The sequence below is a fragment of the Aquila chrysaetos genome, chromosome 1, assembly GCF_900496995.4.
Source record: "Aquila chrysaetos chrysaetos chromosome 1, bAquChr1.4, whole genome shotgun sequence".
Lineage (NCBI taxonomy): Eukaryota > Metazoa > Chordata > Aves > Accipitriformes > Accipitridae > Aquila > Aquila chrysaetos.
The window spans coordinates 67702555-67726202 of record NC_044004.1 but is presented as its reverse complement, the minus strand read 5'-3'; the positions used below and the strand labels follow the sequence as shown (position 1 = coordinate 67726202).

General features: G+C 46.4%; 1 protein-coding gene and 1 long non-coding RNA gene across 5 annotated transcripts in view; one reads left to right on the top strand and one right to left on the bottom strand.

Moving 5' to 3' along the window:
• NR3C2 (nuclear receptor subfamily 3 group C member 2) overlaps positions 1-20007 on the bottom strand; it is a 219537-nt gene extending 199530 nt beyond the window's left edge. The window contains exons 1-2 of one of the 4 annotated variants that reach the window (XM_030005582.2): positions 19988-20007; positions 12540-14301 (exon numbers count right to left, since the gene is read on the bottom strand). In XM_030005582.2, coding sequence (XP_029861442.1) covers positions 12540-14299 — 1760 coding nt within the window. In that variant the 5' untranslated portion in view covers positions 14300-14301; positions 19988-20007. Of the gene's footprint in view, positions 1-12539; positions 14302-16580; positions 16730-17558; positions 17631-19304; positions 19429-19987 lie in introns of those variants that run through there. The other 3 variants (XM_030003926.2, XM_030004770.1, XM_030003071.2) reach the window with 3 other exon arrangements.
• Positions 19454-23054, top strand: LOC115338570. Its single transcript, XR_003922444.1, has 3 exons — positions 19454-19577; positions 21290-21330; positions 22614-23054. It is a non-coding gene; the product is annotated as an uncharacterized LOC115338570 (long non-coding RNA).
• Positions 23055-23648: the final 594 nt, after the last annotated feature.

Genomic DNA, 23648 nt, shown 5'->3' with positions numbered 1-23648 from the left:
TGTTCATCACAGTATGGAGGGTACGAAAATAAGAAAAACATGAAGTTCCTCTTAAGAAGTTAGTGAATGAGCTCAAAACTCATCTGGATCCTGGTATTACAGTGCTGTTTCATTAGAAATTAAGTTAGGTTCATAACTCTTTTTTTCCTGTATCTATCTTATAAATAGACCTAATGGCTGTAAGTCATTTACAGGCCACTAATACATCACCTATTCAACTCAGCCTCATATTAAAATTAATTTATCAGACATCCGCAATATAGAATTAGCTGCAAATCAATAGGTTTACTTTAAAAAAAATTATTGATCCACAAAGTAGGTTTTCCTGAAACAACAATTCTAAGTTGCTAAATTAGTTTGCCTAAGTTACAGCTGCTTGTAAATACTTAACACAGCTGCCTATAACCAAAACAATTCCGTTTTCCTTTACAGATTAGTATTATAATAAATATGAGAATATCTGCAAACCATACCTAGATCTTTTGACCAGTTGAAAAGAAGTGAAATTCACTAATGAAAAAAGAGGATACAGCCTATTTGTCACTTCCGTTTCATTTCCTACTTCCAGGAGTTAATTCAGTTGTTTTTAAGATTTCTAGAGTCCTGCAAAGGCAGAATAAGTAGATACTCTGCTCATTCTGGACACAACTTATGAACAACCACATCTGCTGAAAACAGTGCCTCCAATTTTTCTGTGGAGTAATTTCCTCTGCCTGTAACCCTGAATCTTTTTTCAATTACAGATGCTTGAGTTAACAGGTGAAAATGCAATTAGCACACAGGCAGTAGCTACATTACAGGCACTGTGGTGCAAGAGATATGTCGAGAAGACCGGTTGGTCCTGAGGATCCACTGTCCACTTTATGGGTGTTGCAAGTGTTATGCTTCATGCCAGCTCCAGCAGGGTCCCATGGACAGAAGCCATTAGGGGCTGGAGTGCCCTAGGCGGTTCCTGGAGCTGTTTTTTCGTTCACTGCTGGCTAAGAAGTATCTGTTTTTTCACTTCTCAGCTGCCCCGTGATGTGAACTACAGCACAGAAGATGGTGGCAACTGGAAGATTCACTTCAAAAGCACATTTCTGATCCAAATAAAAATGCTAACACAAACCTACCAAGTTTGTCAGTAGCCTTCTGCACATAGTTAGCTCTTGTTTATGTTAGTAAAGAAATGCAGGACAATTTGCGGACCCACAGTTTTGCTCCCAGGAAAAAAAAAAGTAAATCAGCAACTCACTCTTTTCACTTCTATTTCTATATAAATTAGCTCCTCTGTTTTTTTTTTTTCCCCTTTCTAAAATAACATGTCCATGCAAAACACTCATCCTCCTTGCTTATTCCACCAAATGGGTTTAATACGAAGTGAGTAACAGTCCTTTATCTCATTATCTGCATGTGCAGTTTGAAGTTGTCATTACCACGTATTTAATCAGTCAAAATTTTCTATGCCTAATCTCCTTTTCACTGTCAAATCTTCAAAAACATAAATTCCAAGCAGTCTCAAGAATCAGAAAGGTTAGTTGGGAAACAAGTGCAAATCAAGTGCATTGTTTCATTGCAACATTATCTTATGTCATTAGTTGGCAGCAGCCATAAAGCTCTGGACCACTTCCAATATTTACTTCCATAAACTGAGTAGAAGCTGACACGTCTAAACCCCCACTTTGTTCATCTTCCAGCTAGTTTACACGGATTCAGATTAAAATAAGGATTTAAAAATCCTAATCGAATCAATTGGAATTATTCTGTTTTGCCACCATGTATCCGAAGGAAGAGTATGGTACAGCTGTACAGGGTTTGTAGAGCTATTCCTGCAGCAATGTGGTTTTACTTGATGCATTTTACAGCGGGGCTGTCTGTGACAAAGGTTCAATGCAGAATTTTGACAAGCTAGTCATGTTCAGTAACTTTTTCTCATCCTTAAGGAATATATATTGGCCAATATTTAATTATTAACTTAAGAAAGCCTTAGCGCTCACAAACAAACAAACAAATTTCAAACGAAAATAACAAAAACAAAAGCCAGTGCACCCTAAACACAAGTGAACAGGCTACCAGCTGGGGGGCAATCCCCAAGAAACGGGGGAAGAAGACCTCTGCTGCAGCATCCCACCAGGCCATCCCGTCCTCTCCCTGCCAGGCTCGGGATGCCTGGAGAGCTGCAGGAGGCCCCTGCCACACACCGCTTCAGAGAGCGGGTTTACTGCCCAAATGTACGGACACGCATGTAACAAGGGACTGTGCCCAACTCTGGGACAAGACCTCTTGCCGGTTATGGAAAGCGACCCCTGCAATGGTCCAGAAGCACAGATCCCTTGACCAATGGGCCAGATCTGACGATGTGTGTTTATTTTCTACTAAACAACACAAAAAAAACCCAACAAAGAAAAAAAAACCCAAAACAAAACAAAAAAAAAACCCAAAAAAACCCCAAAAGGACCTTGATCCTTAGACATGGCAAACATAAGACTATATCGTCTTCAAATGAGACTCTTTAATTTTTCTGGAAAGTTTTCACACCTGTGAAAGGTTTTTGTCGTTTTGGTTTTTTTTTAATTTATCCAAATGAGTTTGGAAGATAACGAAGTTAGATCTAGCAGAGCAGATCTGAAGCTACCATTAAAGGAAGAGCTCCCTAACTGCTCTAACATACTGCACTCTCTAGCACAAATTTAATTTAGTTTAAAATAATGAAGCTGACAGCTCAGATAGTCTGCCTGGAAACAGTGCAAATTTCCCACCCACCTTCATTTGCAAGGTCCCTGGCACTCCAGTCTTCAAAAACGCTGAAGTGCATGACAGGTTTCTAGAGACAAGCCTTCAGCGATGCTAAAAGTGAGATCTCCGACCTCTTGGAGCAGCTCATATTTGAACTCAAGCCTCCTGAGGGAAAATAAAGGTTGCTGTCTTGATGCCCCGACCTTAAGGCGCACTTCCAGAAGCAATCCCTTTCCCGCTCCTAGTCTGAGGGCAGTGACACGAAACTTGACTAGGAGACCAGGTCCCACCTCCAGCCTTGCTTCAGTCAGACAAGAGGCCCTGTTTGAACGGGGAACGCCGTGAACCACCTGCAAAAGAGCCCCCTCCCCACTCTCTTACCCGCAGCGGTACTAACGCAGAGCTAAAGATACAAACACGATTGATTTTTCAAGGTGAGACGTTGCCAGAGTAAACCGGGGCTCGCCGGTTGCGAAACCAGGTTTCCAAAGGGCTCGGAGAGCACAGGTCTCGGTAAGGACACGCTCGGTGACGCATTCACACAGGTACACGGACGTGGCTGCCTTGCGCAAGCTCACGGCGATGCACGGGCGCGGGCAGCTGCCTGCCCCGGCAGGGCAACGCGCCTCCGACCGCACAGCCACTGCCGTCCGTTCTCATGCCAGCGAAACTCAGCCCCTTTTCCTATACAGCCGGAATCTGCCATCAAGCAGCAAAGCATGACTTAAAAATTAATTGAGCAGAGCAGCGCTTTGCCTACAGAACTGCTCCAATCTCCTTGGGGGGGGTCCCAAGCCAAGACCGGGACAGTTTCTGTGCTCCCTCCATCCCGAACCTTTGAGGCAGGTGCAGAAGAAGAGCTGGCGAACAAAAGAAATGAAGTACTGTAATGATGGGTTTCGCAGGACTGCGCTATCATGTTAGTACAACACAGTATTTAGAAAACCATTGCCAAAAATGCTAGCAAGACCCTATAGTTCGGCAGCTGGGACAGACAAAATCCTAGTCAAGACAAAACCTAGCTACTTACTTCCCAATTCTGACCTGTGATTAAAAACTCTCAGACCACTGATAGATTACACTGCCCAAAATAAACCTCTAAAATACATGTTTATTTTGTAGACTTAAGACTGAATATGAACCTGAAATGGTCATATAAACACACAAAAATGGAGGTAAGATATTCTCCCAAATCCAAAAGGTTCAGAAAACATTACTAAAGATTGCAGATTTTTTTAATCTCTTTTTCAGAAACCCAATTGCTAGGGAATTCGTTTATAAAGCCACCGCTTTTAGAAACTTGGGATAGCACCTCTCAAAAAGCAGACAAGGAAAGAAAAGCAAAATAGAAAAGATTCATGTGCCCAGTCCAAATTTTAGCCTGAGAGCCCATTCAAAAAGTTATTTCACCTGCAGACACAAGTAGAAAGTATTGTTTAGAAGAGAGAATGGAAATGAGTGAAGCGATATAAAAATTGTCAGAAACATTCAGCAATTAGTCTGAAATTTGCTTTTTAACCTCAGGGCTGTAACTCTTTGATCTATTATTAATTATCACTAACCACAATCAGCAGCGTACCCATGCATCTTAGGAGAGCGTACAAATTCCTATTTTACATATTATCCACAAATATTTGATTCTGTTTCTGCTCAGATGTTCCAACCAAAGTTCACTTTTTTTCTTTTTAAAGAAATGCCTTCATATATTAACCCTAAGTTACCCCACCTCCAAGTATGAAATTTAAGCTATCATTTATTCACGAAGTAAATGCACAGCTTACAGATTGCAGGTTTATAGAAATCTAATTTAGCAAACAACTAACTACACAGTCTAATGTAATTGCGGGAGCTTAACTCACAGTTTAAGATAAAGAAATAAAATTCAACTTCACGTTATTTTCTTTTGACCTACCACCAACGTGGGAACTTCTGCTGTAATACAACTCAGCAAAGAAACAGTATCTTGCAAAAAATATTTGTTCACATACTGAAGAGATACAACCAGCATTACTTATCCTTTTAAGAATCCAGAATCCATCAACAGCATGGGTTTGGTTTTCAGCAGCTTTTTGTTTGTTTGTTTCAGGGGGAGTTCTGGGGGTTAGGGGGGGTGCGTTTTGTGTTTTAAGTCCTTCGGCATCGATTTCAGTACAGCAGAGAAAGACAACCACCCGCATCACATCCTTTCAGAAAACACACTGTTAAGCTCTGGTAAACCATATTAATAAACCTCAGTTGCAAAAAAAAAAAAAAAACCCAACCAAAAAACAAACAAAAAAAACCCAACCAAAAACCAAACAAGGTCAAAGCTTCCCATTTAAAGAGACAGTTTATTTGAAAACTTTGTCCTGAAAGTAAATCAACTCCCAAGGTGTTGTAAAACTCCGGGGTTCCTGAACAGAACGACGCGTATTACTAAGGACGCGCACGCGCCCCGCTTCCACGTGTGAGCAGGGAGTGCCTCCTCCCGCGCACGCGCGCTGCCCAGCACTGAGCTGAGACCTGCTGCTGCTGCTCTTGCCAGCAGCGGTGGTACTGGACCAGGCTACGCTGGGAACTGCTGGCATGGATAAACAGGGCCCTCCTGACCTATGATCCCTTCCCTTGTAGCGTAAATCAAAAAAGTATGCCATCCTCCAAGGTCAGCCTGTCTCCTCCAGCAGCAAAGCCAACACGGCTCCAGCAGGAGAGGGCTTTCGTGAGGACCCGACAGACGGTGACCTTCCGCTGCGGTTTGCGCTAGTAGGGCAGCGAGCAGTCAAATCATGCCATGGTCTACTTAGGGTGCATTCAAACGTGCCTAATAATGCTGCCAGGACTTGGACAATTGCACACAATGGAAAGACTCCTCGTTTTTTCTCCACGGTTCTCTCTCACTTGGAGGAGACTGCAGCTGAAGTAAAGTAATTCATATGCTGAGCACCAAGCACTGTGTAGCAACCAGCTGCATGCGAAAACTGATTGAACTACTAAACTTAGACGTATTTAATACCTGTTTTTCACACACTCTTTTTAGTTTCCTCATCGGACCATTTTTATCACTCTTATACAGCCATATTGTAAGTTACATTTGCCAGAGAACAAGTTGTCGTTCTATATTCGTCCTAAACTGTGGTACTTTCTGACCTCCGAGAGCTTAAACCTGAAATCACAGCACTCCACTGCTCTCCAAGAAGTTTTGGTTGAAATCAGTCCATTATTAATTCCAGCCCCTATAACTCTGTTCGAAGACTCAGTACATACAGATAAAAACCAGAAACTGCCTTTTAAAAACATACACTGAAAATACAAGTGCTGAGATTATGGCTTGACAGTGTATTATCTTTTAGCAGAAACATGCACTTAGGATATTTCATAGGTTCCTTTCCCTTTCCGTCCCTTCAGTTTGTTCTCGTGTCTGTGTCACACCATGCTGCTTACCAAGTTGCACTGACCTGTTGGTTTTTAGAGCTTCAGAGTGAACTGGATTAGGAACCCAACCTGGCTCTCACATACAACGTGCCCAAACAAAAGGCAAAACCAGAGTCAGATCAGACATGGCATGGCCCAACAGTACATTCTGCCACTGCAAACAATACATTGCTCGGCTACAAATGACACTCAACAGCAACCGCTACTCAAGCCTGGGTTCAGCAAAGCACAAATACGTATCTAGAAATCTGATTCAGCTCGGCAGAGCACTTCACAGCAGGTTTAAGTTCCATTAATGTTAAGTGTTGGTTGAGTAAGGACAGGTTATTGAATCACAACTTAGCAATTTACTCCCTCTGCAGACAAGTACTGCATGAGTATTGGTACCACTGCAGCAATCCCTATGCATGCTAACCTGCATAATTGCAATGCATATTCCATAAAATAGGATGGGAATATTTTTTATACAGTACATATTTCAGACATCAGTGTCTTCCAGTCCTCCTGAAAATGGACTGATCCATACTGCCGGAATATGGATAATCAAAATTTCTTCTGCTTGCTAAAATCTGTGCACAAAGGTGATCCCACCTTCCCCTTTTTCAGAAAACCATCAAAGGAAGATACCGCAGTGAGATTCTGTATTACCAAAAGTGATACAAAAGCCAGGAAACAATTATTAACTATTATCAGAATAAACTATGGCAAACTGATTTCCAACAGCCAAGTACTGCAAAGTTCAGCAGTATCAACTGGCAATAGAAATGTTTTAGTAATACACAACATTACTTACCCCTGCACACAAAGAAACAAACAACCCCTAGATATTGGCATACGGATTGACAACAGGGGTCTTGCTTCCCCAGACTTGGAAGATCCATCCACTTATGGAACACAATTTTCCAGCAATGTGGACTTCTCCCTGCCACAGCACACGAGTCAACTGATGTATATAATTTTAAGGGAAAATAAGGCATCATTAGCAGTCATATTTTCAAAAGACACTTTATACAGATTTGAACTCCTCAATAAAAAGAGCAAAACAAAAAAAGAGCACCCTCAACAAAGTAGCAACAAAACAAGCTGTAGGAAGTACAAGGCTGTAAATACATGCTGGTAGGCTAAGGAGAACCTTTAGACCTCCTGGCCTGACATATTAATACAGACTCCTAACTTCTTTAGTGAGAAATAAAGACATACATGTGTAGAGGTCCCTGTTGTATCAAGATCATACCCAGAGCTGTTAAAAATTACACAAAATTATATAAGAACCTACAAAAACAAGTATAACTTTTCAAATGAAAAAAGTACAGACTTAAGGCTACGGTCTACGATATGAAAGAACCATTGGCTAAAAAAGTTTGCACATTAAATGTGTGGGAAGCTAAAGGGGAAAACAGTCTTGCCAAGCATGGAGAATATTTTAACAGCATGGTCTTTTTCCCATAAAGTCCATCAGCAAACAAACAGAGGTCAAGGCCATTCATAAATTCTAAAAATAATATTTACCAGACCTTTATCTCTCTGGCAGGTATAATTCTGATAAGTGACTATTCTAGATAATATTTAACATAAAAGTTTATTTACAAAAATACTTGCAATAGCCTGAAATCAGATTTTAACCAGAATCACCCACTCAAGTCAGTGAAGGTTACACGTTAATGAAGATCATGTTGTTGGGTTGGTTTTTTGTTTTGGGTTGGGTTGGGTGGGGTGGGGTTTTTGGGGGGCTGCTACAAGTAGAGTCTATGAAAAAGATGCTGATCCATGTGAACGGCTCAGGAACAAATAGGTATAAGAAGTCCCTAAAATATTGTCAATGTTTGATCAAAGATTTGACCATAAACACTAAGAAGTCAATGACAGTCTTTCAACTCCTTTTAACAGACATAAATTAGAGTCTAAAATATGATGAAACACTGTTCTGAAATCTCCTTGTCTGAATGACAACTGAAACATAATTATTGATAAACGTATGCAATTTATGTTAAAATAATAAACTTTTTTACTAATAATACATCGAACTTGGCAAATTCATCCTACACTGGATTACACCAGTGGAACTGACAGGAAGAAACTACAGCAGGAGCATCAGCCTTTTGTTTCCACCACAACTGCTGAGAAAAGCAAGTATGATTGTGTACATACATGAATTACTATGGAAATTAGAGGGAAAAGGCACATTTGCAAAAGAAGCTTTAGGTAAGAGCTAATGCAGCAGAAAGGTCATCTTCCTCAATTTTTTACTGTTGTTTCAAGCAACCATGACATTTTCCTAGGCCATTTTGAAAATTGCATAATTGGCACAATCATGAGGCTTAGGCTGGTACCCTGATTCAGACGAGCAATCACCTTAAAGTAAAATTTTATCTGGATTCTTACTGTAGGTTTTCATCAATGACATCACACAATCACACATACCTTCTTTTTCAAGCCCACTTTGCTATTGTTTAGTTTAGAAACCATTATTTCTTAGAGATGTAATTAATGGAGGGGGATCTATATACACAGACAGGTATGATTCACCCTCTATTAAAAATTAAACATGTAAAAAACTTTCAAAAACAAAGGCATGTTCTGCATTCATCTTAGCAGAGGAAAAACATTTAAAACGGAATAAGGAAACTTGGTTTCGCTTAAGAGGCTCTCGCTCCCCAAACACCACAAGTTGCAATGTTAAAAAGTTACCACCAACTAACTTAAAAAGAACCATAACTGTGGACATCTAATAAAAGCAACTGAAGGAGAAAAAGAGAAATGTTCTAGTTGACAGTGGGTACTTGGCACAGTCAATAAGGTAGCAAGGCATTTTAAATGCCTAAACTATGTTTATTAGACACTATCAGCAAGTATAACTGACTCAAGAAAGGTGATATTCTAGTAAGAAGAAAAAGTTAAATTTTTTACAGTAATAGTCTAAAGATGCATTCTCAATGTGAAAAGTCTTTTTCAGTCCTGGTCACCCACTCCTTTTCACCATGTAAGCTGCAAGTCAGAAGCAGTCTAAAAGAGTCGAGGTTCAGAAAATAATGCTGCCAAAACAAGACACATTCAATGCTGGTCATCTATTGGCTTTAGAGAATCAGGTCGCCTATTTTTTCCCTTCACCTTAGTCTTTGCTCATGACATTTTATATTGCAGGATAAGTATACCTGAAAAAAGATGAAGACTTAGAATACCAGAAATGTTAAAATATTGCAGACTTTGAAGGGTTAATCATAAGCTGTAGCAGTTTGCAAAACATATGCTGCCTGATATGGTTGACACATCAGGAAACAAAACCTGACTGGAAGTAACGAAGGATCTGGTTTGGATGTGGAGTGTGGAGGTGCAACGCTGCTGCTCTAACAACATGAAGAGGCTTTGCAATCCCCGTACCATGCTGACATGGAACAGCTGAAACCCACCTTGGGATGTTGGGTCTGGCATGGTTTTAAACTACACATGTTTTACTACAACACTTCGGAGCATGAACAAACTCGCGTGTGATTTCCTCTGTTTTAGCTGGAACGTGGCAGAGAAATGAAGAGAAAAGTAAAGATCAATTCGAGGTTCATTAGCATGAGTGAGCCTTTACATGTGTGACTCCCTATGTTGAGTCTTTATGACTTGTCTCGTCAGCAGGCAAATATCTGAGCAGGCACCTACACATTCAAATCTGTACTGCTAAATGACCTCTACGTGAATTTACCTTGAAACTTCTAAGGGCTTTGCACAGGTCCCCAGCTGCACCTGTTAGCATAAAGCCATTGCCAAGCAGATTAAGAGCAACATTTAGAATCATAGAATGGTTTGGGTTGGAAGGGACCTTAAAGATCATCTAGTTCCAACCCCCCTGCCACAGGCAGGGACACCTTCCACTAGACCAGGTTGCTCAAAGCCCCATCCAACCTGGCCCTGAACACTGCCAGGGATGGGGCATCCTCAACCTCTCCGGGCAACCTGTTCCAGTGCCTCACCACCCTCACAGTGAAGAACTTCTTCCTAATATCTAATCTAAATCTACCCTCTTTCAGTTTAAAGCCGTTACCCCTTGTTCTATCACTACATGCCCTTGCAAAAAGTCCCCCTTCAGCTTTCTTGCAGGCCCCCTTTAGGTACTGGAAGGCTGCTTTAAGGTCTCCCCGGACCCTTCTCTTCTCCAGGCTGAACAACCCCAACTCTCTCAGCCTTGTCTTCATAGGAGAGGTGCTCCAGCCCTCTGATCGTCTTCGTGGCACTCCTTCGGACTCCCTCCAACAGGTCCATGTCCTTCTTATGTTGGGGGTCCCAGAGCTGAACACAGTACTCCAGTATTTAACTGTTTAGTTAAATAATGAGGCTGAGTTAAGAGATTTGAAATGATGACGTATGTCCTAATCTGAACTACAGATCGGGATGCCTGAAGTGCCACAACCCTGCAGATCTCCATCACCTGAACGGAATTCCACACATGCAGTAATAGCTCTGAGCGCCAAAAATTTCAGCATTTCAGCCCTGCAAAGTAACAGCTACACTCACCTGCATATCTTACCAAGCTATCAGCTTAGTGAACAAAGACAGAAAAGTGTATCAAGCCTGTGTCATCATAAAGCCTGATGACACAGATTATCCATTTACTGGTCTAGAGGTAAATAGATGAGAAGAGTTACCGTGGACTCATGTCAGATCAGAAGACTCCTTCAAAAGCCTTAGGAGAAACTGTCATTCAAAATGCCACTATTGATGACAACCATGCTTCTACCAGCATTTCACTGTTTATTGTGTCTGTCCCTGCAACGGATGACAACCTTGACTCAGCGCAAGCAGCGCTTACTCACGCAAGAGCTCTCACAGCTGGCAGGAGCTACTTGCCCAAGTACCAGTGCTCAACCACAAAGGCAGTAAAATATTGGGTCTTTATTTTCAGGCATCCCATCAGTCTTCTGGTGAACTTTTCTCACTATATAAATAATGCAATTTATGAAAATTTCATCAGGTAAAATAACTAGAAAACAGGAACTTCATCTTCCTTGATCCAAGAAAGCACATTTAAACAAGCCTGGATAATAACAAATATCCAGCTACACGCAAAGTTCAGCATGAAGGTGGGATACAGACCTTTCAAGTTGAGAAAGATGTATTAAAAAGTGCATTCTTTAGAGACCATATTTGAAATGGCCAAAGAAAAAGTGAAGTATGGCTTGCAAAATGATAAGGAGATTGTAGAGGTATTGGACAGATCTGAGAATAAAATGGAAATATTTGAAGTCCTTTTTGTCCTCCCAGGTAGCTAGGCTGTTTTCCCTCCTCAAAAGCACCATTATTTTAGGTATTATGTTTATCACTGCAACACTATTTTTTCAGAAATATTTAGCATCGTACAAATATGGAAAAGACTACACATCCTCTTCACCCCACTCCAAGAATAAGACAGATGTTTCATTCACTGAGGGCAGTTGCACATCTCATGATGAGAAAAAAAAGACTTGAGAAGGTAAATGCAAATTCTCCTACTGGCTATTTCGTTGAGCTTTAGCACAAACCTTTGGTGAGCCTCTTTGACACACAAGGAGGCTATGTAACTATTCTAACCCAGTCACGCTGTAAGATGCACTTAATAACTTGTACTACTGACTATGAAACTAGATAGTTTATGGAAGTAAGCATCCTTTATGAGATACACAAACACCTGTTTTTGCTGAAGAAGTACATGCTTCCACGAATCAGCCAAGAAACACAAATTCAAACGACACTTGCATATTTCCCTTCCACCAAAAGTGAGGAGATCAGTTTATCCATTTATCCCTTTCAAATGCGTCAAGTTTTAACAGCCCTCCTCCTTCTGGAGGCATTTTTCTATATATACAAACCAAATGTTCCTACAGTTAAAATACAGAAATAATATGTTGTCACAGGCTTGTAAGGTTTAGTTTTTAAACTTAACCAGTTCAAGTCTGGTGCAAACTTATAACGATGCATCTTTACAAAAACGGATTCCCGACACTATTGTTTTCTTATCCTCATCTCAGTATTTCATCTGAGGTACAACACATTCAAGCACCAGCTAAGAAAGAATAACCATTATGGGACACTCGAGAGCAATTTTACTAAGCTCTCATTATGGGAAAAACAACATTTAGAGTAGTAAGAGCTCATAAACATACTAAAGCAACACTTTCAAATCAAATAACAGTAGAATATAATATGTTCTTTTTAAATATTAAAGTCAGCACTTTGTTTTTATTAAAGGAAGAGTAAAATACAGCAGGAAAGCAGCAAATCTAATGATAAGAATTGAAATGCAAACAAAGAATTACACACCAGCTTGAGAAATACCGCCCTGGTCCCCATTTTAATTCACGCCTTGTTTGTTTAATGGAGGGGGAAAAGAAAAAAAAGGAGGGGAAAAAAAAAAAGAAAAAAAAAAAAAAAGAAGTAATTTGCCTGCTCACCTGGACACGTTTTCTGGAATGTACTCTAGAACTGGATACCCATCACTTCTTCTGGATGCCAACTCCGAATGCGACTTCCAGGTCTCCACTAGCGTGCTGACAGAAGGGAACGAGCTCAAGTGCTGAAACGCCTGCTCTCGACCAACCGGCCGCGACAAAGATATCGTGCCTTGGGCACCGATCCTGTAGTGAAATGACTGTCCACCTGAATTTACACCCACAATGGCAGAGGATGGTATACTGTTTTCTTGGTAATAGCTGCCATCGTCAGGCTCCTGCTTAATTCCCACACGTAGGCCTGGATTTGGAAAACCGCTACCTTCACAACTTCCATCAAATGAAGAAACAGGTGGTCCTAAAATCCCAGAAAGAGAGTAATAGTCTTTGTCATCCATAAAAGAAAAATAGGAGCCATCTGTAAATGGGAAAGGATTTACTGTTTGATTCCCTTTAAAAGAGGCACCAGAACAAGGATGCTTGGCCGACTCTTGCTTCACTGGTACTGAAAAGGGGGAATCAGAGTTTATTTTGCTGCTGTCACCAATGCACGCGCTGCCGAACGAACCATCTGGCTCGGGTTTTATGAACTGAACAAGGTTCATCTGACTGTTGCTGGAGATGGCATTCTCCATTTCCTCCATCTTAGGAAACGTGAGTTCTTGAGCACCCTTGTCTTTTGTTTCTGGACTGGGAACTGTCTCTTGGCTTCTGCTAGGTCCCGCCGGCGTGCCGGAAGCTGGGAATCCTAGGGAGTTGTTTGCAGGGCTACAGATGGACGATCCCACAGTGCTAACTGCTGGACTAGAACGAGTAGACCTATTATTGGCATTGGAAGGGCTGGCAATGGAGCTCCTTGAGTTCAGGTTCGCAGGACTGGACACAGAAGATCGCATAGTGATATTATTGGGACTCGAGACGGGAGATTTCACGCTGCAATGACTGGGAGGACTAGAAATCGGTGATTTCATGCTACTTATAGGGCTAGAAAGCGGAGACCCGACATTGCTAACGTGCGCGGGACTATGCAACATAGACCCCCGGTTTTCAATGTTCGGCGAGCGTGACAAAGGGGTTCCCTGGCTGATGGGGCTGTGCACGGCAAAGTTCCCAAAGTTAGCAGTAGTTGAGGACACAGAGTTAACTCCCGCAGGACTACACACCGAGGAAGCCATGTTCTGAGGGCTGCAGCCCGAAGGGCTTTTCTCTTGACACATGATAGGGCTTTTGACAATAGCGTGCATGGCACCACCGTTCACAGCGCTCCCAGAGTCCGATATCAAAGACCTCAAGGGCCTGCTGGCGCCGTGGAGGGGAGAAGAGCAATGGCCGTTCTCCTTGTAGAGCTTCACCAGCTGCTCCACGTTCTGGTAGATCTTTCCCGGGCTCCCCTGGTTCTGCTGATCATAGGGGTAATCGGCATCTCGTATCGAATCCATATATAAACCCATGGATTCGGCCACCGTTGCCGACAGCTCCTTCGACTCCGTTTCGGTTTTGATGTCAGAGGGCAAAAGACCAGGCTGACTGCTGTCTTGCTGCAGGCAGGAGAGTAGCTCAGGTTTTTCTTTGTTGCTTCCTTGAGCGCTGCTGTTTGCAAAAGTGCCGGCAGCACAGCTTACGTTTACAATCTCCATATAGTTACTGTCATCAGTCTGCTCTCCAGCACCTATAGAAGAATACTCCACAGACTGAGAAACTTGACCCCACCGTCTCTCCATATCTAAGCCTTCTGGGTAGCTGTGGTATCCTTTTGTCTCCATAACTAGCAAAGACATATATAAAAAAATAAAATTAATAAATGACAGGACAGTGTGACTTCCTAAGGAAATTTCCTAATTTCCTAAGGAAACAAGGCGTATCCGCTCACTCTGTCTATCCTCCTCTCTGCCTGCCTGCCAGTCCCGCTTCCCTGCCCCATCCATCATCTCTCAACCATTTGTCCAATTTCAATCAAACCGAAGGAAAAGCTCTCATGGATATGACAGCCCTAGGGGTTCCGAGAGAAAACCGCTCAGCAGTTAGAAAAGACCCAAATTACTGCTCCCCGCCCTGCCCCAAAAGGAACGGCTCGGCAACGTCAGCACAACAACCGCCCACCCTCACCGGCCGCAGCCCCGTGGCCGGTGCCAGCAGCACCGTGGGCTGCCCCTCACCCAGGGACCTGGGCGGAAAAAAAGGAAGGGGGTAGCAAGGAAGGAGGAGAACCAGAGAGGTCCTGAAAGGAGGACACGGTGGTGGTAGGCAGGACATAAACCCCGAGGACATTGCTCATCACAGCTCTGCTCCTCCCAAGACCTCCCCCTGCCATGCTACAGGGACAGCAAAGCAAGGGAGGCTGGCGTGCTAAGAGCGTTTCTCTTCAACACCCAACTGTATACAGTCACCTGAGGAGACACGAAGGATGGGCTGAGCGGGGAGAGAAGCGGTGCAAAAGTTGAACGGGAAATGTTTCTGCCACAGAGGAAGGGGATTAGATTAGGTGGGGATGTGTGGCTATTAAATGGATCTGTAATTCTGCAAACCTCCATGGCAGCCAGCAAGAGGAATACATAAAGAAAAGTAAACCTTGTTCTGAAATAGACCCTAAAAAACCCCTCCCATCCCACATGCCGCTCTCTCCAGGCAGAGAGCAAAACGCATGACCTAGCCTCCATTATTCTGAAAATCACGTATAAGTAACAACAATTTTTTTTTCTCTTAAGGAAATGGCTCACAGTATCATTAGAACTGTAGAAACTCAAGTGCCAATAGTTGCAACATCAATATTATGCAAATATTTTTTTCCTTTTACAATGTATTAGTTTTCCAATACTTAGTGTTTAATCCCTTTACTTAACACTACTTAAAAACACTATTTTAAGCAAAATTATAAAAACAAATAAAAAAAACTTAAAATGAATGACTCAAATACTTCTTTGCCTTACTTAGAATTATGGCCCTATGCCTGCATTCCCCTCAAGCACAAATTTTATTAGAACATCATTCTGTGTATCAAATCACACTCCTATAGCCTAAAATTTTCAGACAGAAGTGCCTACTTTCCCATAAAGTCACTCCCAGATAATCACCTACCCCTGATTTAAGTGCTGAGCAAGCCTAATTCCTAGAGAAATCAATTGCAGCTGTGAGTGACCAGAATTTCTGAAAACCAGGAAACTTAGTTAAGGCTTAAAATTAGGATGTAAGTGAATTTTAACCCTCAGAACCACCAGCAGAACCACCAAGTACCAGGAAATCTCAGTTATAGGCCTAACATTACCCTGGTGCACAAGCTTTGTAGCAACCTCTCCCACAGCAGTAAATTTCAAACTTCATACATAATCAATAGGCAAGCATTGCTTTAAAACTTCAGCAAATAAAAATCTGGGTCACACAAAGGAAAAAAAATAAAATAATGAAAATGCCCTGGTCCTGCACTTCCAGAGAAAGAGGCACTGTCTGGTAAATATATCCGAGAGGATCAAAAAACTGCAGAGAGATTATTTGTGGCCTGACACAAGTTTGGTTTAAAATGACAGATATAAATTAGTAAGAATGCAGCAGCAAAGAGATTTTTTGGGAGTCCTGGTTCCTGTCACCTCCGAGCGCCTCAGTGGATACTAGAACCAAATAATCATCTCACGGGTTGCTGATAGCATAAGGTTTGATTCTGTTGTTCTAAGCAGAACTTATTACAACTTGACTAGCATGTTTATCCATGGTACCCACACTTCACCTACTGCACAGACATGCCTTTTTACTAACTTTCACTAAGTGAATTTGACTGTGGGCTAAAACATCCACGGACACCAACAGAAGCCGAGTCGTGTTACGTATTGGAACCGAGACCATCTACATCTGATATTTTGCAGAAGGAAACTTATATTATTATGAGCACAGCAGTTTCTCCTGACCCCCCCCAAGAAGTACTCGGACACTGCGAGTTTACGTATTTCACCCCCAAACATATCAACAAACACAGCCCTCTGCAGTACCAATCTCCGATCAATCAGGCGTGAAACCAGTTTCGCAGCAACAGTCAAATAAAAAATCAAATGGTACCTGGTATCCCTGCAACCAAAAGGTCACCTCGATACTGGAAAATCTGAAGTAAATCCAGTTTCATAGAAACTAAACCGATGATGGCTCAAGCGACCACCCACTTCTCATTTCTCGGTGTTTGTAAACAAATTTTTCTGTAAGTTTCACTGCCCGAGAGCCGCTTCGCTGACATTAAACTGCCCAGGGGAGCAGAGTTTCACCGTCAGAGATGGGCTAGGGTTTTCCTCCCTTTCTCCAGGGCAGCGGAGCAGGGTGGGCAGCACAGGCAGGTCGCTGCGGGCAGCACGGGCGGGCAGGTCGGCTGCCGCCGGCGCTGCCCCCGGCACCGCCGCCCCCGGCACCGCCAGCCGCGGACGCCGAGCGGAGCCGGACGCGGCCCCCCGCAGCGGGGGGGGGGGGGTCTGGCCCCTCCGTCCTCGCGCACACACACGCGTGTTAATAACCGCGCAGGCAGCGCGCACGCTTACTTCCCTATCTGACCTACGCTATATCCAGCATCACCGCAGCTCCCGGGCAGAAGGCACCGCTGTGCGCCCCTAACCGCCGCCGCCCCCCCCCCCCGCAGGTACAATCCGGATTGTCACGCGTGGGGGAACCCAGCAGTGCCCGGGAGCGAGCAAGCTCCTTCTCTCGCAGGCGTCCGCCAGGGGTGGGCCCGGGGCGGGGGGGTGATCCTGAGAGCCCGAACCCGCTTTCGGCCGAGCCCGCTCCCTCCCGCCGCCCGGACCCCCAAGCGATGCAGAAAAGGGCCTTTTTCCGCGCAAACGCCACTCCCCGCCCCCCACGGCGGAGAGAGTCCGGATTATCACCGTGACACCCCACCCACGGAGGGCACGAGGAAGAAGGGGGGAACGCGCCCCCGGTGCCGAGCCCCGAAGTGCCCCCCCCCCCCCCCGCCACACCCCGCCAGCCCCACCTCCCGGTGCGGGTCGGGGAGAGGAGCGGCTTTCCCCCGCGTCGGCCCCGGCCCCGCGGTACCTGTTGCGGCGGGGCGCGTCCCCGAGCCCCCGCCGGCGCGGCGGGCGGCGCGGAGCGGAGCGGAGGGCGGCGCGGAGCGGCGGGGCGGGCGGCGCTCACCCCCCCCCCCCCCCCTGCCTGCCCGCCCGCCCGCCCGAGGCGCGCTGCGCCGCGCCGCGCCGCCCGGTGACACGGAGCGGCACCCGGGAGGGGACGGGAAAAGGTGCCAAGTCCTTTAAAAACATGTCACATGCCCATATAAAGTTCAAGTTTACGTCCCGCCCGCCGCCCGCCCTCATTGGCGGGCGGTACGCGGAGCGCCGCGCGGCTGGGGCCAGGCCGCCGCCCCATTGGCTGGGGCGCGCCGTCAGTCACCCGCCGGGCGACATGACTGATACAAAGTTGCTGCGACACAGGCTGGAAAACGCATCTCCTTAAAGCCGCAGGGGCCGCCGCGGCCGCGCAGCCCCGCGCAGCCCCCGGGCGCCAGCCCCGCCGCGGAGCCGGGGGCCCCCGCCTGCCGCCCCGCCCGGAGGCGCCCCCGGGCAAGGGCCGCGGGGCATCGGGCCGGGGCCCCCCGCGGGCAGGTGAGGTGCGCGGGGCGCGGCCGCCCCCGCCCGGTGCCCGCGCCGCGCCGGCGGCAGGGCCGGGCATCGCCTCTCCGCCGGCCCGGGATTTCCGCCTTTCAGCGGCGCATAAATACGCACGGTACCGATACAGCGGTGATTTAACCGAAAGATAAAAAAAAAAAAAAAGAGCGGAGCGGCGGAGCGCGGGAGGGTTCAAGGACTCGTCCTCCGCTCTCCGCCGGGCTGGCTCCGCTCCGCGGCAGCCGCGCATCCCGCCGGGCGCCCCCGCCCGCTGCCTCCCCCCATTCAGGGACAGCGAGAGGGGCCGCCGGGACGGCTCCCGGCTCCGGGGTGCTGCCCACCCCCCTGGCGTGTCCCCCCCCGGTGCCCACGTCCCGGCTGCAGGAATACCCTTTTCCCAGGGAAGCAAAAAAAAAAAAAAAAAAAAAAAAAAAAAATACGCCGAGCAAACTTTCAGGCGATGCGCTCCCAACTCGCTCCGTAAATAACGCCCCCAGCCCCCGGCGAGCCGCCGGCAGCCGCTGACGCACGCTCCCAAACGGCCCCGGCCCCGGCCCCGGCCCCGGGCCACCCCCCAGGTGCGCCCGCGGCCCGGCCCCGGCCCGGCGGGGACAGCTCCGCGGCCCCGCAGGGTGACAGAGGTGCGGGGGGGGGGGGGGGGGGGTGTCGTCGGGGAGCAGCAGCGCCGTGCATCGCGCTGGGACACCGCGCACCTTCGCCCGAAATCGCCCCCTGCGCGCCCGCACGCACGCAACCGCACAGATCCGCGTATGCTCCGGGGAGCGGGGTTTGTATTCGGTAGTCGCGGCGAAAGCCCGAACGTCCCCAGGATTTCGGGTGTCACGTGCCCTTCTCATTTTCATAGTCTGCCAAATATCGACCCGCACTCGCGGCCCCGCCGGGCACGGGCCGAGGCGGCGGCGGCTCCCAGCGCCGGCGGCGCGACCCGCGGAGCAGCCGCCGCGCTTCCCCGCGGCGCTGGCGCGGGCGCTGCCGAGCAATGGACGTGTCCTTCCCGCGAAGTTTTCACTGATGGGGACGGGACTGGCCGTGACCTGGATACGCCGGCTGGTGTGGCGGACACCCACCCGGCCCCTGCCGCCCGCCCCTCGCCCCCCACCACTCCCCCCCCCCCGCGCCGCTCCGCGCCCCGCGCAAGGGTCCGCGCTGCACTCACCTCCCCTACGACATGGTGGCGCGGCGGGAGGAGGCACGGCCCCCGGCTACTGCCAGCAAACCATCCGAAAGCCCGCACCGCCACCAAAAAAAAAAAGAAAAAAAAAAAAGTACGCGGAGGAAACGCCGGGAGCGGGGCCGGGCAGCGGGCAGGGCGCTGCTGGCGGGGTCGGCGGGAGGGGGCTGCGGCGACGGCGGCAGGCGGCGGCGGGGTGCCCGCGGCTCGGCGCGGCGCGGCGCGGCTGGGCGGACAGCTCCCACCATGGACGCCTAGGTGGGTGGGTGTTCCCGCGGGTCACACCCTCGCCCGCCGGCGGAGGGGAGCGGGGGGTGGATCCAGCACCGGCGGGAGGGGGGGCGGGGGGATTTGGGGGGGGGGGGGAGAAGGAGGGGGGGGGGGGGGAGGGAGAGAGACACCCTCCAAAAAAAAAAAAAAAAAAAAGCCCAAACCCGAAAAAAAAAAACTTATGTCATTCCAGGTAAAACTCCCATCTGCGCCACCAAGGAAGAGGAGGGAGGAGAGTGGCGAGGGTGTAAACTTTTTCCTACCCCCCCAACCCCCCCCCCCCCGCTGCCGCCCGGCCCCTCGCAGCGCCCGGCGGCCGCGCCGCCCCCGCCGCCCCCTCCCGCGCCGCCCGCCCCGGCGGCTCCCGGCGGCGCGGCGCCGCGGGGTTTCTCACGCACGGAGCCCGCCGCCGCCGCCGCCGCCGCCGCCGCCGCCGCCGCGGTTCCTGGTTCGCGGAGCCGCCGGAGGAAGGGAAGGAGGGCGGGCGGCAGGGAGGCAGGGCGGGCGGCGGGGGAGGAGTGTCTCCCCGCGCCCTTCCCCAGGCGGAGCGTCTCTCCCGGCCCTGGCGGCGGCGGCGGCGCCCCCCCCCCCCCGACCGCCTGACCGCCCCGTTCGGCCCCCGGGCGGGCTGCGGGGAGCGGGGCGCCCGTGGAGGAGGCTGCGCCCCCCGCGCTGGGCCTGCGTCTTCCTCCGCCCCCTTCCCCGCTCCCGTCAAACGGGGGGAGCCGGGCCCCTCTCTGCCCCCCTCCGGCCTGCCCTCGCCGTCCCGGGGTGACGGCGGGGCGGGGGCGCGTCCCCGCGGCACTCGGGCGGCTGCGGTGGAGCAAACCCACCCTGATTTCAGACATGAAAAAAAAAAAAAAATCGGCGCTAACATCGATACTGGTTTGAAATTAATATTTCACTTGTGACTAAGATGTTTTAAAGCTGATTATTTTTAAGTTCGGGGCATTAAATGCCTCTTCGTTTAAACATCTTGAGGAAGAAAATCAGGCATTGGAGCGAGGAAAAAGTTGGCCCTATTTTAATACCCTCAATGAAGTCTTTAAACATGTAAAAGGACTGCTCACAGAGAGGGAATTTTACCTGTGCTGAAGCCTCTGTAGTATCAGGGCCTTGGAAAAGCCGAGTATTTTATCAGCTGTTGTTTGCATCCGTCCAAGTTTGTGGGTAACTTGATAAGTGTTAAACAGGGAAGCACAAAGTGCTGGTAAGGCCAGACTTGGAGATAACGGTGCATTCAATAGCTTAATTTCACAATTAGTTTGCTATATTATTGGAAGCAAATCATATTTCACTGTGCCTACACTAGTGCTCTATTTTTAGCCATAATGTAGCTAAAAAGGAGGAACCTACTGAGATGTATTATAACATTGAATGTGAACAATTCTGTTCTCTCTCTTTTTACTCATTTCGTGTCATACATCTGGTTTGGAATACTGCTAATTTATTAATTGAGAAGAGCTACCGCAAATGGGTTGGAGGCTGCAATTCCAAGGCAGAGGAAAGTTCCACACAACTCTGCGAGTAACCCAGCAAATCACAGTCATGCAAAAAGCACCCAAGCACGTTGGCTGGTCTATCAATAACTGCTGTACCGAGCACAACTATTTTATGTTAGTTTATAGTAATGGTGTATTTGGCTGATTGGTTGGACTTTTGTTTTACTCTTCCTGCTATTCTTTTTTTTTTTTTTGCAGGGCAAAGGTGTAAATGAAAAAGGCATCTGAAATGCCTGAAGGTAGCCTCAGTCTTTGTTTTCCATCTTTTTTTTTTTTTTTTTTTAAGAACAAAACAGAGAGAGAAAATAAAATTGATGGAATATATCTATCTTCTGTCCCAATGTTTGATTTTTTTTTCCCCCATTGTGTTACATACAGAGATGGCTGCTGGAAGAATAAAGCACCTTTCCTAGTACATGCAAGATGCTCACAGATTTTCCACAAATGCAGTAGAAACCTCATTTGTTTTCTGCTTGTGGTTCACAGGAGCACTTAGCTTTTTAGTGGTTGACACTATATCTATTTTTAGCAGCATTTTAACAGCTGTCACTAACAACTAAGATCTCATCTTGAACGGGGAAGGGAGATTATCTGTTTTATTTAAAAAATCAAACTACATAATTGTCAGATTATAAAATGCAATTTGGATCTTTATCTGTGAAAAGGCCAGCTTTTCTCATTGTGCCAATTCCGTGAAAAAAAAAAGGACCTATAGTGGGTTTGATAAAATAACGAACGGGCTTTGCAAGGTTTGGAAATAATGCTATTCAAAGGCATACAAATGTATATATAGCACATTTCAAATTCTGTTAAAAGTGGTCCTGTTACTGCCTTCTGCAGCTGTGTCGCGATGGGGGAAACTGCAAAGAGTCGAGTCGTAGTTTTCCAAGTAGGTCAAGAGGAGCAGCGTGGACACCTCCAATGAGCAATTCTCTTCCCTCGCATTAGATTTTATAAGAGGTTAACTCATGTCAGACACATGACACTGAAAGCAGCAGACAGACAAGTGTAAGCCACTCTGTAGCAGATGTCATCTCTGTTCCTAAAGATAGTGGTAACTTTGCTATGGGTAATGCATTACAAAACACGATAACGCTGAAACTCGGCAAGTGTCAAATTTTACCTCCTCCCATGCTCAGTAGAGCGAGCGAATTGGTCTTAGGGGCTGCAGGAGCGGCGATGTAGTGTAAAAGCAGCCTACTGTACTGTCTTACTTAGAGGTCATGTGCCCTATTTTGAGAACTGAACCAAAGCGGATGAAGTTTTGAGTCGGTTCCAACTAAGGCAGCTGGGCATTTCCCACTTCTCTCCAGCTCCAGCCCAGGAAAGCAGGCAATCACATGGTCACATGTATTATTCCTTTACCCGATATTATTCACCCTAGATTTAATTTTTATGCTGTTTGGCTCATGTGGTTTTGATTATTTGAGATTTATAGTTGATCAGGAGGAGTTGCGTTTCGGGGAGATGCTGGAAAAAAGTTGGGGATGACAGGTGACAGTTTACTTCCCCTGTCCAACAGGTGCAAGTCTTCCACGAGACGCGTCCACAGTCTTCCCCGACTCACCAGTTAATTGTGTTAAAGCTAAGTTCCTGAGCCATGCTGAAAGTCTTTAGAATTCTTTACAAGCTCTGGGAAAACATAAATAAGCATGTTCTCTGTATGGTATGCTTACATTCTCTGAGATACCAGTATTTTATCTATTTAGTCTAATTTTGAACAATTTTGTTTTCTAATTATAGATAAATCTTGTAGCTGAGCAACAGAACATGTACCCTTTTAACTTGGATTCTTTCTTTTCTGTCTTTTTTTTTCTTCTTTTTTTAATGCTCCTTAATGGCCCATGTTATAGCCATGTGGTTGAACCACATCTAAGTATAGTACAATTGCATTTCTAATGCACATTGGCATTAGCAACCACTTGCTTGTGTAAAGGGCCAAGACATGCATTTGAAAACACAGATTTCCAATACGTTTAAAATCGCAGTTTTTATTGACGATTAGCACCGATAGTTTCATCCGGTTCAAAATGAAAACATCTCAAAAAGAATTACTTCTTGTGAGTAATAGTCTCGTTGACAATGGTAGGGCAAACGAAGCACGAGGAATAACACATAGGCAGTACTTTGTATTTTTAGTAGCTTTAATATTGCCGTATGTATTTACATTGTTTATAGTCAACTTGTCTCTTGTTTACTACTTGCACTAGTACTTGTAAGAAAATGTAATTTTTAAAAAACCGGAGCATTAAAAAAATCGTCATCACCACAGAATGCAGACTTATTTCGATATTAATGAATTCCAAACAATAAAAGGTAGTAGCAGCTAATTGTATCTTAATATTTATCTACTATCTACTGGCATTTTTACAGTATCAAATGGTAACTCATACCATAATCTGATTAAAATTTTGTAGTAACCATAATAGTACTGCACCTATGCCAAAAATCCAGACATCATGGCGTTTAACAGCAGTAAAAATAAGAGAGCAAAGAATACCCTCCAGCACTTAATAAACATATCAAATGCAAATTGGAGGAAATTATTTAATCACTC